Raw genomic sequence first — 13,720 nt, forward strand, 5'->3', positions numbered from 1 at the left:
TGAGAGGATTATCGCCCGTCAGCAGCGCAAGTGACTTGAATTGTTGGGAGCCACGAGCCCGTCCTTGTAATCATGCACTCGATCCTAGCTCGCTCGTTGCGTCGCTCCGTCCGTCCTCAAGGTGCTTCGGCGGTGGCGAAGGCGTTCTCTACCGTCGGCGCCACGCTCGAGAAGGCAGTGGACGCGCTTCCGCATCGTGAAGCTGTGCGCGCGTTCAACAATGTCGACCGCGACGACGACTTGCGATTCAGTTACCAAGAGTTTAACAACTTTGTCAACGAACTGACCAACGGGTTCTTGGAGCTGCAGTTCCAAAAGGGCGACACGATCGCACTGTGGCTGCCCAACAACGCCGAAAACCTGGTCGCACAATTCGCTGCCGCCAAGGCGGGGTTGAACATCGCTGCCGTGGACCCGTCGATCTCGACTGTCGACGAGTTGGCGTTCGTGGTCAAGGACAGCAAGGCTGTGGCGTTGCTCTTCGACCCCAAGAACAACGACAGTGACTCGACCGATGTGGCTAAGCAAGTGTTTGCGAACCAGCCTTACGCGCGCGGCCTCCAGACGGTGATCACGACCGCGATCGACCCTGTACACGGCTTCCTCCAATTCCGCCGCATTCTCGTGAATGCCTTGGAATCGCACTATGTCGAACAGCGCACAGCCCAAATCGACGCCGCCGCGCCCCTCGTCGTCTCGTACACTCGTACGTCGTCCCTGCCTTCTCATTTGAGATGATTCACAACGTCATGACGGGTTCTAGGCAATAACGGTCAGACCCCGATCCGCGGCGCTGCCTTGACCCATGGCGACGTGTTGAAGCAGGCGAAAGACATTGTGAACTCGTACGACGAATGATCGTTCCAAGAGTAGTTGACCTCATAGTTGAGTTGCATGATGTAGAGTCAAGTTGACTTCGAATGACAAGATCCTGCTGACTGACGTGCCCGCGGGCTTTGTGGTCGCGTCCGTGGCGGCAGCCCTCAAGAACTCGATGGTGGTGTTGGCGCCGTCCGCGTTGAAGGAACATGCCGTGAGCCTCGAGACGCCCAGTGTCGCAACAGACGCCAAGGCCGCCGTGTTCCAGCGCCTGCAATAAATATCCTTGTCGAACAAAATGCAACCTTGTCGCAGGAATAAAGAAGAATTCTTTGTCGTTGATAAGAACCGAATACATCGTCGAAACAAAAACACGATGGAAAGAATACAACTCTGTGGTGGTTTTGCACTTAAATTAGCCATACACTAAGGGGTCGGCAAGTCCAGTCACCGCGCGCAAGTGTTCTAGCGTCCAAGTTGTTGTCGATGCGGGCATGTTGGGAGGATGTTGGCTCGCAGGTAACGGCCCGTTCTGGACAGGGTTGTCTTGCAGCGTCACAGCGCATTGGCAGCATTCAATCAGCGCTACCCTAAACGTTTCAATCTCGTCCATGGCTCTAACATTTAAACAAAGTCGCATCAGCATTCACCACGGAATTAGGGGTGGAACTACTGCAAGCGATCAGTCCGCTCTTGTTGCCACGCGGCATGAACTTGGCTCGACCTTGCCGACAGCTGTTTGGACAGCGCCTTTGTCTTGGTGTATTGCGCTTGCATAGCGTCCAACTACACTTAGCCATTAGTCATCCTCATTCAATGACACCAATGCAATGATTCGATGTTACCTTGGTTTGGGTCGACTGGAGTGCCACGACCAGCTCCCGAGCCTTTGTTTCTCGGCTCTTGATCGTTCGTCCAAGGGCTTTCTCCCTACACCGTAGCTGCATTCACCACATAAGCTCCGTGGTTTTGGCTGGAATTTGGTTACCAGTACCTTTTCTTGCTTTCGACAAGCATTTGCTGGTCGAGTTGAAGCTGGTCGTTAGCCTGCCGCAGCATCTCTTCCACGTTCTTCAGCTGCGTCGCCCAGCGACGCCCTTCCACCTCGTACATGTGTTTGGCCTTGGACATTTCAGCTTGAGCGGCTTTCATGGCTTTTACAGCCCTGGCGCTGTCTTGGTAGATGGGCAACATCGTCACAACACAGCCCTTCCACGTGTTTGCTTTGCGCCGCAACTGTGTCAACAGGTCAATGGCCGCAGTTCACAAGAATGCTCTACCACAACGATATACCTCTTGATAAGCATGAATGCTGCGGCGATATGACTCTTCCCAGTGCTGCACGTTGGCGTGAAGCGCGTCGATTTGGGCTGCTTGAGATGCTATGGTCAACAGGTCTTGCTGATGCGCAATCGCTGCCCGGTGGAGTTCCATGCATGTTTGATCGTCGTCGTCGATTCTGCCATGTGTAGAGGTTTGAGTGCCGGTATCGCATGTGGTAGTACCCTTCACATGGCAGACTTGACTGCCTTGGTCGTGTGTGGTTGGAAGTTGGGGTGGTGGTTGCAGTGAGACCCGGCGTTGCCTCGACTCGAACTGTTGGCGTCGTTCTTCTTCTCGTTTCTGCAGTTGGCGCAGCACAATGTCATGCTTTGTCTGCCATGCAAACGACTCTTGATGCTGCACGTGAAGCGCTTGCGACTGCACCCGCCGGTCGGCCTCGAGCTGCACACACCGATCCTTCCACTCGCGGCACTCTCGGTCACTTTGGTCGCGCAGCATCTGAGCCACCGACATATCTCTAGCCATGGCCGCGCATCGATCAACCATGTCGCTTCGTTGGGATTGCATGTCTGTGAGCATTAACTTTGCCGCGTCGCGGGCATCTGCGCATTCGCGGAGTTTTAAGTCAAGCGATTCCACCAGCATTGTTTGCTTGGCATGTTCCAAGAACGCATGATCCAACTCGACCTGGTTTGAATCTGCACGTTTCTCTGCGTGCTTCAACGAGGTCTCGAACTTGTTCAGCAACACGTCCTTCCACACCAACTCTTTGCCCGCGGCAGACAATTTGGCCTGCAGCGCCACGAATGCTGCTTCAATGGAGAGGTCTACAGAGTGATGTGCATTGTTGCTGTGGCGAATGGTGTTGTCGGCAGCGAAAGCTGTGAACGACTTGAGCTTGGACGTCCACGGAGTAAGATCGATCGATGTCGCAATATCATCCAACGTACGTTCCATTTGCACGCTAAAACGCGCTTGGTAAATGCCGGATATTATCCAGTGCAACCTTTCGGCCTTTCGGATCCCCAAATATACATTCGGATAACGTTACCGGATAATGTAACAATGTTGTTAACTTTTCCACAAAGGCCACCGATAGTCAGTGGCTTCAAGATGTTGGCTCGTATTATCACGCATGTAGCTGCGTTGCCTCCCGCGCGGCATGTATCCATGAATCGTATGGCCTTGCTGCACACAGGTCGAGCAACAGCTGCTGGAGCATCGGCGATTCTATCGAAAGCCAACGTTCAATCCACGGCTGCTCTGCGATTCCCTGGTGCGCCTGCATCCTCGGAGGGTGTCTCGATCGCTCCACTCGGGTACGGCAGCCCTGCGACGTTTATCAAGGACACCCAGGTCATTGCTGAGGTGAAAGCTGCCGTGTTGACCCGTGGCAGCAATTTGGTCCAAACGCACTTTTCATACTCTGGGGACCCTGCAAACGACGAAAATCTGGGCCGCCTCGGGGAGAGCATTGCCATCAACGAACTTCTTTCCGAGGACGACGTCCCACGCGAAGGGCTCGTCATTAGCGCCATCCTCGACGAAGACGTGCTCAGCCACGACCGTCCCTCATTGAGTACGGGGTAGCCCCAAAACATGCAGCTGAGCTCAATTTGCATTCGTCCTAGGTGTGCAAGATCGATTGTCCAGTGTCGTCCTTCACGAGCATCTTGAGCAAATCCTACGGCTGCTAGACGTGGAAGTGCTAGACTTGCTCATTGTGCGCCTTCCAGCTGATCTTTTCACGCTGCCGGCCGCCGCCGCCGCCGTTCTGATCCAAGGCGCCATCGCGGGACTCGAAGCGTCTGTCCAGGACAACCTGCTTCAAGGGTATGGCTTCGCCTTGCCGTCCGCTTTCATGACATCGCCCCACGACGAGGACATCAACCTCTCAAACGACCGCATCCACAAGTTTCTGTCGAGTGTGCTGCTGCCCCACCTGCAGTCAGGCTGTGTGGCTATCCAGCGCCGCACCAACTTGCAAGAAGGCCACACGTTCCCCTCGTCGTCTTCTTTTTCGTGGCCAGCGCACATCCAATGGATCGGCGAGTTTCCCTTGGACATCCATGTGAAGCACGGAACACGCAGCAAACCGCTGCATTTGAAATCTACGCAAGGGGCTCACAATGGCGTAGAAGTCGCCGCCAAGTTGAAGGAATCGTTTGCGTTTGCGTTGAACGTCGAGACAAAATACCACCACGAGCTCTTTCCCGCCCACAGCGCACTGCTGCCACCCCCAGACGTATGTGTTTATATAAATATATACATCGAGCATACATACATGCGACTATAATGGAGGGTAGGACGTGGCGTGGGCCCACATCTTGGCCGCCCAGCACGCCCAATTCGACAACCTCACTGAGTGGACGTACATCCGAGAGACGCAGATCCAGCCCCGCCTGGAAGCGTTGCTGCAGCAACTCCAAGGCATCGAAGCAACCAAAGACTTTTCGTTTGCGTATTCCGTGGCCATGCGGACATTGCTGCGGCACTTTGACGTGTCCATCGACGTACGTGACATTTGTGGCATATATCTCTTGTTGTTATTGTTAGTCGTCGAGTGTCTGGTCGAACTCTACTCGTTTTCGTCTGCAAATGTTTGATTGAATCAATATCCTCCATAGTACGATTGACTGACTGGTTATGTAGATGGTAGCCACAAACCACAACGACCGCATCCTCACGAGCGTTGTGGAAGGTCCGTTGAAATCCGATTCTGAGCATGACCGCACGATCGAGGACATTGGATTGCTGGTGGCGCAGAGCTGTCGGCCTGTGGATGTGGTGCTGGTGGCGCAAGAGGTTCCCGCCTCATCGATGCAGCCTCGCCGCAAACTCTCGACGACCACCCTTGATTCCATTCAAGCTCTTGAGTCCCAGTGGAACGATCTAGAATAAGGTAGTGAATAAGGTAGTGCAGCGTTGTACGCAATACTGTACAGTACTATTTTCAAGTGTCCTAACGATATTGTCAAATCGATTCGAAATTGGAGCAGCCATTGGGCAAACTGGACTAATCTTTGTTTGTACAAGCTGAAATTGGATCAAATTGATTCGAATGCTATTTGGCGAAATGATTTACACGTTTAACTAAATTTGGGAGAAATCCATGATACAATGTTGAATTCTGCATGGTTCGTTAAGCCGTACAGAAACCGCGCCAAGACGTTGGATTGGCTAACATCCAAAGCAATGTAACCAATCAGCAACAAGCCTTTTCAAATTGGCCAATGGGAGAGGATATTGGGGACCAATAGATTCGTTTTGTGTTAATAATATCAACCAACTTTTATTGTGTCATGCGGGTTTGTCAAAAGTCATCTGGGCGATGTTCATCTTATCTCCTCCATCATTGGATGAGACGGTGGCTTGCGATGTGTTGGAGCTGAGGATCCGAGGCATGCTTGGGGGTCGGTGCAAACTATCTTTGGAACAGCTCGATCCCAGTGACGGTGGTCGTGTAGCGTACAGATACGGGGTAGAGAGGTTGGCTTGGCTAGACGACGCGTTGAGGTGCCGCAGGTGTTGGTTTGTATGTCGCCCAAACGTCTGACTTCTTCGCATTTTGGGCGGGGCATCCATAATCATGGACAACTGGTGGTGGAGCTGCTGGTTCAGCACGATGTCGCTGTCGTTCGAGTTGGACCGCCGGAGCTCTGGTTTAGACAGCCGAGAGGCCGACAAGGCCGTAGCAAGGAGGGGGTCACTGCCCCCGGACGACGACAGCTTGGGGGCATCTTCGAGGATAAGATTTTGAAAGTGCGTGCGGTTCTCGTCCAGGTTCACGCGGAGGACCCCCGCGTCAGGAAACATGTCGATGAGAAGGTGCCAGATAGGGGTCACGATGTAGTTGATAAAGTTGAGCTGAAGGCGACCCACGGCCTTGCTCGTCGTGAGGTTGTCTCGGAAAGGCGCCACCGGCAGCCCCTCGCTGCGCTCTTTCTCCCCCAACAGCCGAAACTCATCTACCAGTCGATTCGACCTGGTTTGGATAGAAGCATGCATGCGTGGGTGAGTGATTGTTAGTAAATCGAATACCTTCACATAAACGTACCATTGTCCTGCAATCGCAACGGGGTACGTTTGGGCGCCAATGTCCGACGCGTGCAAGATGGCCCCTGTGAGCCATTTCACGTGCGTGGCGTTCGCAATGTCAAACATGTCCAAATTCTTTTGCCGACGGACGACCTACACAACGCACACAACACATGCGTAAGCTCAAAAACGGAGTTCAAGTCGTTGGAATCACAACGAAGGACGGAAGAGATGGACTGGCTTACCGCATCTTCGAGGTCGTGGACGAGATCAAAATGGCACTTCATGTCGGTTTGGAGAATGCCGTCGATGACGAGCTTTCGTATGGTCTGATACCCGGGCTTGCTCACCCCCAGTAGGATATTGCACGCCGGTAGGTGCAAGATCCGAAACGTTTCGCTCGCGTGGTGCTGCTCCAGTACGCTCATGTCGTTGTACTGAATCGCCAACGCCGAGCCTGTGGCGATTTCATACGCATTGTCCGTGCCGGGATGACCAATGTCATGGCACAGCGCTGCCACCAACATGGCAAACACAATGTTGGGCTACGGGTAAATATCATCACAACAGTGTCACATACGTTGATGGCTAGAATGTATGGACTCAGGGTGTATTCTGCAATGGGCTGTCCACACCTGCAACATGGACAGCAAGTGCGTGCGATTGAGCAATGCAAACACGTGCTGGTACACGTCCACAGCGTGCCACCACGAATGATATGGATTGTCGCGGTAACCGCGTCTCACGGTATCGACGAAACGTACGGCAATTTCGTCCGGAATCGAAAAGATACTGCACAACCCCATTTGCGTAAACCCTTGCACCTACATATATTGTTTACATCTGTTAAATGGGAACACATGGGATTTTAGCAATCAAAATGCCATAGGGTCATACCACCAGCACTGCCAGCTGGTCGTGGGTGTATGTAAAAATGTCAAAGGTAAAGTCGTCAAATCCGTGCTGTTTACTGCGCCACTCTGCCGACACCGCGTGCAGCGTTTCGTGGGACGATGACTTGCCCTCGGACCCCCGTCCGATGCTGCCGCGGCCGAGACTAACGGCGGCGGCGGCGTCGGGGACGAACGGCTCGCTCCTTCGTTTGGCCAGCGAGTTCATAAACTTGGTGGCCGCGAGACTGACGAGCCCCGAGATTTTCCATCCTTTGCGGCTCCAACTGTGCGACATGCCCTTCTCGTTTGAGTGGACGCCCAGTAGTGATGACACCATGAGCGTCACCGAGTCTCGCCGTTTGGATTTGTGCATGTCGCTGTACACGTTGTGATACAGTACTTCGAGCGTTGACTTGCGAAGGGACCCCGCGAGTTCTAATGGTCGTCCACGTCATCTCACATAAGGCGGACGGCAGTGCAGTGGTGGGGTCATTGTATGGTAGGGGGAAGGGGGTTGGCAGCTACTGGAAAAATAACTCGTACCTGTGCAAAACGCTGTCAAGAGCGCCACGTCGCTGTCGAGGAACGCCGTGATGGACGCTGACGGGACCGTGCCCGTGAAGTTGCTTGGAATGGGCCAAGACGATTTGTTCATTGCTTGGAGCACGGCGATCGTGTTGCCGTCAGCCGAGATCACGGGCGCGCACAGCATGGAGACTGACTTGTACCCCGACTTGACGTCCACGTCCGGGTGGAACCGTGGGTCGTCGTAACAGTTGGCAATGCGGAGGAGTTTGCCCTACGCCACACAACCGTCAACAAACGATCGGGGGGGGGGTGCCCAATTTCGTCGAGCCAGCACACACACGCACGCACGACATATGGGAAGAAACAGGGGGGGGCATGGAAACGACCATGGAATCATAGTTTCAACTGCCTATGTGAATGTATCGTGATGGGGGTAGAAAGTAGTACCGTGGTGGCGACGTGGCCTGCGAGGCCCTTCCCATAGGGCAGACAGAATCGGTCGACCATCGAGTCCCGGCACACGAAGCACACGAGCTCCCGCCGCACGCTGTTGCACAAGTACAAAGTGAGCCGGTCGCAGTTGAGCGCGTCCTTGGCAACTTGAACCACGCGGAGGATCATGCCATGTGTGTCATGGTCTACATACATATCATCATCGTTCCAATAGTTGATATCATCGATAGGTATACAACACATCTATCGTAGTACAGAAGCAGCATCGTACTTTCGTCCGCCACCGCCTTGACCACTTGCAAAATCGCAGACGTGCGCCGGCCAGCCGACATGGCGCTATCAAACAACTCGAGTTTGTGCAACGTGTGGCCTGCAATGAGCGCAATCAGCTCCAAGCTGAGGCAGTCGCTGCTCGTGAACGGCGCGGCTTTGTTCGCGCACTGCAGCACCGCCATGATGTTTCCCTGGGGGTCTGTCACAGGCGCACACAGGACGTTGCGAGTGGTAAAGTTGGACAGAGTGTCCAACGTCGCGTCGAAGCGCGCGTCGTTGGGGGCGTCGTTGATCATCATCGCTTTGCCGTGGGTGACTACCTCCCCTTCGATCCCTACATGAATCAACACACGGGTTCAGTTGTCACCCCAGTCCACCCCCGAATGGCGTGCATAAAGCGCATGATTCACAATTTTCCACCAGTCAAGTGCAATCTCGACCCCGAAAATACTGGCGCTTTCTCGATAGCCGACCAATCATGCGCAAAAGCGTCGGCTGGGTTTCGAGGGGACATATTGGTTGTAGTACCTGCAGCCAATGGCACTTCGATGTCCGCGCCGCCGACAGTCCCACACAGCACACTTCGTTTGCGATGCACAAGGAGAAGCAGCACCCTCTCGACAGGCATCACACGGTGGACCCCCGACACGATGCGTGCGAGGGCGCCGTTGCTGTCGATCTCCACCGAGATGGCACTGGCGACGCTGAACAGGCCTTGGTACTGCCGCACGAGTTTGAACAATTTGGAGTGATGGGCTTGAAGCTGAGGAAGGTCCAGCGTCTTGGCGTAGACCATGTATTCGTCCAGTGTCATGTCCGAGTACCGTTCGGCGTCGTCGTGGGCAAAGTGTGCTACAAGGTGGAGGTATCAAGAAAATAACGGAAAAAGAACACGTACTGTGGTCGTGATGGGCGGGAAAGTGATCCAGCTCAAGCTTGGAGATGCGCTGTTCCAAGTCAAGTTTGCGATCGGATCGCTCGTGGTTGCTAACGTGGATATGGTCAATCAAACTTCCCAGGAGGTTGGATCCCTACAGTAGCTTACTACCTGGCAAACAGTGACGGGAGGTGGTGAGTTTTTGGCGGACTCAAATTTGTGGAGGGTGTTGTAATTAGGGAAAGGTCGGTCGTGGTGTTGGGCGTCGATTGTGGGGCGTACAATGGCTGTGTCGTCGTTGGCAGGGGTTGCAAAGACCCTAGTGGCTGAACTTGGTTCAGTTTGATGGTCGTAGCGACGATTTTGCTGTGACCAACGGCCACCGAAGCTGATCCGTCGTCCTATACGATGCAAATTGGTTGACATTGAAACTAGTAATTTCCCGTTGAGTTGGACACGAACCAAGGGCTGTTGTTGGGGGGGTGGCGGTTTGGGTATTCGCCCTGTGCCCGTTTGCAACTTGTCTGATCTTGACGGAGGAGGTGTCGGCCGTGGTGACACGGGGGCACTACCGCCCCCTCCCCCTCCCTTGGATTCGATCCCCGAGTTCAACGACGTTCGGCGTGGTAGAGTTGACGAGGACACGACGTCCACAGCTTTGAGCTGCGGTAAGCGTAGCCCAGCAGGGCTCTCGCTCATCCAACCCTGCGGTAGCGTCTGCGTTTATATTTAGCGAAGTCCATAGAACCGGTTACATGAAGGTTGTTGAAACGGTTTCGAAAGTTCCATTGGCATGTCTCGGTCGTATGTATTTGGGAGCCTGGTCCCCATACCCCCATACGTCGCTTTGTAGTCGGGTTGGTAATCCTAAGATATACAGTATACCTCGCCCGCCGTCGAACGCTATTGTTTTCTCCCACGTCGTCTGGTGAATGCAATACTTCCCCCCAAAAACAACACACATTCCAGTGCCACGATGACTTGTGCGGCTACAGTTGCGTTGCTAAGGTGGGCTCCAACAATGCAACGGTGTGTCTGTTTTTGGCGATGGATGCTCTCAGTAAATTTGTTAGTCAGGATGGCAGTTACAGAGGTCGTGGTGCTGTAATTAACAGTTTCCTCGACAGTTGAAGACAGGCATCCACCGCGGGTGTGTGATTGCCGTGGGGCCCTGACGACATGAGTGCGAAAATCTACCGACTCCATCCACAGGTGGCCGCCCACGTCGAGCTTTTGACGACGACGAAAACACATCCAAGAAAAGGCTCAAACTGTCGACGTCTCATGCAAGGCGACAGTGGTCACTCGTGCAGCATCTCACGCGCCTCCTCGCGTCAAGTTTGCCCCTCGCTACACCAGCAAAGACAGCGTCCGTCCTCGTCGATGCCGCCCTCGCAATGACCGAACCAGCTTCATCCTCGTGGCCATTGATGCTAAGGCCCCTTCACTTACCATCATGTTGCAGTCGTGTTTGAAGTGATAATAATATCGTCAGGATCAATTGATGGCGAGTTTCCGCACCCCGCACATTTGCTTGCATCATGGTGCTGCTTTCGACGGCCGTCGGCTAGTCAAGGCGCGACCTCAAGTGTCCAACACCACTCGAATATGGCACACGTACCTCACGCGCAGGTCTGTCCACTTGCCAACTGTATCATGGATCCACCCGTCGTCGTCCGCGCCCACATGAGATGAATATTGTCCATCGCTCCAAGTACATGTACGTAGTAGTACATTGCCCTGACCATCTTGACCCCCCTTCCCAACCTATCCTCATCACTCGTATAGTCGTACGTATGCCCTCCATTCGTAGTCAAGTTGGATACCCAGGAAGAACCTCATATTGGCAATGGGGACGAGCTTGTTACATCAAACAAAGGCGCGGCAGCGTTACTGGTCGAAGTCTTCAAATCAAGCTGCGGTGGGCTCGCCGTCGCTTCGTGGCGTGCAGCCACTGAGGACCCACAGACAAGGCATTCTCTCGCAGGAATCTGCCATATCTTTCCTTCGATGCGATGCCTGCCGCCGGGCCACCCTCCTCATAGCGTTGCTTCAACGTTTATCCCCCAGGGGTCGTCCAGTAAACACTCCGGGGAAGCGGTTGCCGACGTCGAGCGACCTACGAAGGAGGTAAGGCCCTCTCGATTGGATGAAACTTCGGCCCAATAGACTGTAGATCCTACGGGCCGACGTCTTCATGGTGTTGCTTGTCGATCCATCTACATCGTATTTGTGTTGCTCCCGCCATGTCAACGAAGATGGAGGGTGCGTTCGCGAGGGCTTCGCGTCGTCCGTCGCCTGTACTGCGGCTCCACTGGTGCTTTCAACCGCCGCCCACTTCCACCGGGCGTTCCATCTGGTTGCCGACAAAGCAACAGCCGCCGTCGTGTCGGTTCCCGTCTTTGCCCCCAGTCCCAGACCATACAAGTGATTGGGGTGTTGCATGCAATCAACCAAACAACAACAACGACGCTGGAGCCGTGGCCATTCCACGTGGACGACGTTAGCACGATGCAAGTGCTTTCGTCTGTGGTCACTTTGGTACACAAAGTGCCATTTTTGTCGTCATTTAGAAGGCACATGGAGCTGACGTTAACATTTTTAGTTCGTGGAAGGCCTCGCCGCGAAACACGTCTGCTTTCAAAACCGACGACCGTCGTAGTCTACAGAAAGCTAACCGAACGGCCACCCGTCAGCCGATTCGGATTCCGATAGAGCCGCATTCCTCCATCTCGCGATTCGACAACTCGTCAGCGCGTGCAGGGTATCATGGCCAAAGAGCCCCGCCCCCTTTCCCCTTCCTCAACCCCCCCGTCGCCCCGCAATAGCGCTTTGCCGGACGAGTTGAAACAGTGGACGTTCGATCCGTTTGCGGCTGCCGCTTTGTCCAAAGACGTGTTGGTGGGCCATGTGTTGACCATCTTCCAAGCATTCTCGCTGCCTCTGCACTTTCGCATTGGCCTGTCCACGTTGCGGCGATTTGTAGTCGCGGTGCGCGACCAATACCGCGACGTACTGTACCACAACTTTCTGCACGAGTTCACCACACTGCATGTGACGTTTCTTGTCATGTTGTCTCAGTCGGTGCCCGAGGAGTTGGCTTTGAGTTCCGTCTCAATCCCTCTCCTTTCACCCGCCACCTCCCCCCTGGGCCCCGTTGCAGATCTCGTCGGGAGTGGACTCCTCAACCGCCGCGACATCCTCGCGCTTTTCATCGGGGCCATGTGCCACCACATGAACGACAACGGCAGCACCAACGACTTCCACATCAAGAGCGCACCGCCGCGGCGATGCTGTACAACGACCAGTCTGTCCTTGAGAACATGCACGCTGTGCTTTGATGCGCTCCGTCGACCGGGTCACGACGTGCTGGAGAACGCTTCGGGTAGCGACTACATATTCGTTCGCAGGTCCATCATTCGAGTGATTTTGGCCACCCGTCGTTGGTGAGTGTACAATTGTCCTTGTACCCAAAATATATTTGGACTTTTGTACTGATTCGCCAAATCTATGTATCGATCGATTCTTTGCCCTGACTTTTGTATGGCAAGATCGTCTATCAATTGATCGAAGATTGAATTTGATTGGCCACTTGATTAGTGTTCTGGGTTTTGATTGGTCGATCGATTGGCTGCCGATTTAGCACCCCCGCACACTCCAACATTCGAATCCATTTGACAATACTACTACAGTACTGTATACGAAGTACTACGTACTAGTACACCATTTTTCAATTGACTAGACCTCAAAACCAGTTACTGGGTATTTAACCAAATATGTGCCAATTTACAAAATGCTGCGTCACAATTCAAAATAATTTAGTCATTAGTCAGTCACAACGCCTTTGGTAAAAAACATATGAACTAGTGAATAACTCACCACATAATCAGTGATACTGTAGGTGAAATGAAACGTATAATCTGTCATTGACGATTTACTGAATGAATTAGAGAATCACTCAGTCATTTCCTAAATCACAGCATCTACTGGAGTACAAATCAAAACACGTGTCGCAATAAAGATGTACACAGAATTCGTCTTTCAAATATGAATATCTCTCAAAACGAATAAAAATGCACACGAAATGCATGAAATATTGCCGCCAAAATCCTTACGTGTATTGGCGCCAAACGCACGAAATCGGCCATCACACACACGTCATTTCAAATTTTCGCTCGCGTCGCTCAATGGACAAAGTACATTGAGTCCGTCGCCAACAAGTACTCAATGGACTACCTGACCAAGACAGGTCGTCGTTTCAAACACTTCCCAATGGCGCGCTATGCAGTCGACGTGACGTTTCAACAGACGAACGCCCCTGCCGTCAGCTTTGGCGAGAAGAAAGTCTTCTTCAGCAAGAAGCATGGACAGTATGGCGTGAAGGTGGAAGTGAGCGTTTTGCCGAATGGATTGGCCCTCAACGTGACATCAGCAGTACCTGGAAGTGTGTCCGACATTACCATCTGTGATTTCAACTCCGACTTCCACCTGGAGCACCTGCAGAAGGCGGGAAATGATGGCGAAGCGGTTTATGCCGGACCATTGAGTGGGGAAT

General features: G+C 53.4%; 6 protein-coding genes across 9 annotated transcripts; 4 read left to right on the forward strand and 2 right to left on the reverse strand.

Moving 5' to 3' along the window:
- The first annotated feature begins 10 nt into the window (after window positions 1-10).
- H257_06017 (hypothetical protein) lies at window positions 11-1,210 on the forward strand. Its single transcript, XM_009831078.1, has 3 exons — window positions 11-706; window positions 764-845; window positions 904-1,210. The coding sequence occupies exons 1-3, from the start codon at window positions 73-75 to the stop codon at window positions 1,097-1,099; spliced, it is 912 nt and encodes a 303-aa protein (XP_009829380.1). The 5' UTR covers window positions 11-72; the 3' UTR covers window positions 1,100-1,210.
- H257_06018 (hypothetical protein) lies at window positions 1,197-3,074 on the reverse strand. 4 transcript variants are annotated; one of them, XM_009831079.1, is made up of 5 exons: window positions 2,113-3,074; window positions 1,814-2,055; window positions 1,665-1,749; window positions 1,493-1,605; window positions 1,197-1,436 (listed from the first exon to the last, which is right to left on the reverse strand). In XM_009831079.1, the coding sequence occupies exons 1-5, from the start codon at window positions 3,058-3,060 to the stop codon at window positions 1,235-1,237; spliced, it is 1,590 nt and encodes a 529-aa protein (XP_009829381.1). In that variant the 5' UTR covers window positions 3,061-3,074; the 3' UTR covers window positions 1,197-1,234. The 4 variants fall into 4 exon arrangements, with proteins under 4 accessions (XP_009829381.1, XP_009829384.1, XP_009829382.1 ...); XM_009831082.1 differs by having other exon boundaries at window positions 1,665-1,760; XM_009831080.1 differs by having other exon boundaries at window positions 1,197-1,605.
- Window positions 3,075-3,191: 117 nt separating this feature from the next.
- Window positions 3,192-5,214, forward strand: H257_06019 (hypothetical protein). The gene is made up of 4 exons (XM_009831083.1): window positions 3,192-3,682; window positions 3,735-4,348; window positions 4,410-4,616; window positions 4,756-5,214. Exons 1-4 carry the CDS (start codon window positions 3,217-3,219, stop codon window positions 5,002-5,004), a joined length of 1,536 nt encoding a protein of 511 aa, XP_009829385.1. The 5' UTR covers window positions 3,192-3,216; the 3' UTR covers window positions 5,005-5,214.
- A 35-nt stretch (window positions 5,215-5,249) lies between these two features.
- H257_06020 (hypothetical protein) lies at window positions 5,250-9,887 on the reverse strand. The gene is made up of 12 exons (XM_009831084.1): window positions 9,628-9,887; window positions 9,337-9,566; window positions 9,187-9,275; window positions 8,817-9,140; window positions 8,287-8,622; window positions 8,010-8,200; window positions 7,578-7,833; window positions 7,039-7,469; window positions 6,777-6,965; window positions 6,387-6,686; window positions 6,161-6,294; window positions 5,250-6,088 (listed from the first exon to the last, which is right to left on the reverse strand). Exons 1-12 carry the CDS (start codon window positions 9,862-9,864, stop codon window positions 5,404-5,406), a joined length of 3,402 nt encoding a protein of 1,133 aa, XP_009829386.1. The 5' UTR covers window positions 9,865-9,887; the 3' UTR covers window positions 5,250-5,403.
- Window positions 9,888-11,175: 1,288 nt separating this feature from the next.
- On the forward strand, window positions 11,176-12,615 carry H257_06021 (hypothetical protein; the record flags this gene model as incomplete). Its single annotated transcript, XM_009831085.1, has 5 exons — window positions 11,176-11,295; window positions 11,342-11,557; window positions 11,644-11,706; window positions 11,771-11,797; window positions 11,881-12,615. The coding sequence occupies 5 exons, from the start codon at window positions 11,176-11,178 to the stop codon at window positions 12,613-12,615; spliced, it is 1,161 nt and encodes a 386-aa protein (XP_009829387.1).
- Window positions 12,616-13,437: 822 nt separating this feature from the next.
- On the forward strand, window positions 13,438-13,711 carry H257_06022 (hypothetical protein; the record flags this gene model as incomplete). Its single annotated transcript, XM_009831086.1, has 2 exons — window positions 13,438-13,548; window positions 13,598-13,711. The coding sequence occupies 2 exons, from the start codon at window positions 13,438-13,440 to the stop codon at window positions 13,709-13,711; spliced, it is 225 nt and encodes a 74-aa protein (XP_009829388.1).
- Between the last annotated feature and the right edge of the window lie 9 nt (window positions 13,712-13,720).

This window comes from Aphanomyces astaci (assembly GCF_000520075.1).
Source record: "Aphanomyces astaci strain APO3 unplaced genomic scaffold supercont1.11, whole genome shotgun sequence".
NCBI lineage: Eukaryota > Oomycota > Saprolegniomycetes > Saprolegniales > Verrucalvaceae > Aphanomyces > Aphanomyces astaci.

Excerpts from the sequence above, each read along its gene's own strand:
- H257_06018 (XM_009831079.1), bottom strand. The coding sequence starts at position 3,060 with ATGGAACGTACGTTGGATGATATTGCGACATCGATCGATCTTACTCCG. Across the intron at positions 2,056-2,112 it reads GCATTCATGCTTATCAAGAG|TTGCGGCGCAAAGCAAACAC; the intron begins GTATATCGTTGT and ends CTGTTGACACAG. Across the intron at positions 1,437-1,492 it reads GAGCGGACTGATCGCTTGCA|AGCCATGGACGAGATTGAAA; the intron begins GTAGTTCCACCC and ends TTTAAATGTTAG.
- H257_06020 (XM_009831084.1), bottom strand. The coding sequence starts at position 9,864 with ATGAGCGAGAGCCCTGCTGGGCTACGCTTACCGCAGCTCAAAGCTGTG. Across the intron at positions 9,276-9,336 it reads CTCCCGTCACTGTTTGCCAG|CAACCACGAGCGATCCGATC; the intron begins GTAGTAAGCTAC and ends TATCCACGTTAG. Across the intron at positions 7,834-8,009 it reads CAGGCCACGTCGCCACCACG|GGCAAACTCCTCCGCATTGC; the intron begins GTACTACTTTCT and ends TGTGTGGCGTAG.
- H257_06019 (XM_009831083.1), top strand. The coding sequence starts at position 3,217 with ATGTTGGCTCGTATTATCACGCATGTAGCTGCGTTGCCTCCCGCGCGG. Across the intron at positions 3,683-3,734 it reads CCACGACCGTCCCTCATTGA|GTGTGCAAGATCGATTGTCC; the intron begins GTACGGGGTAGC and ends CATTCGTCCTAG. Across the intron at positions 4,349-4,409 it reads CACTGCTGCCACCCCCAGAC|GACGTGGCGTGGGCCCACAT; the intron begins GTATGTGTTTAT and ends AATGGAGGGTAG.
- H257_06017 (XM_009831078.1), top strand. The coding sequence starts at position 73 with ATGCACTCGATCCTAGCTCGCTCGTTGCGTCGCTCCGTCCGTCCTCAA. Across the intron at positions 707-763 it reads CCTCGTCGTCTCGTACACTC|GCAATAACGGTCAGACCCCG; the intron begins GTACGTCGTCCC and ends GACGGGTTCTAG. Across the intron at positions 846-903 it reads GCGAAAGACATTGTGAACTC|AGTCAAGTTGACTTCGAATG; the intron begins GTACGACGAATG and ends TGCATGATGTAG.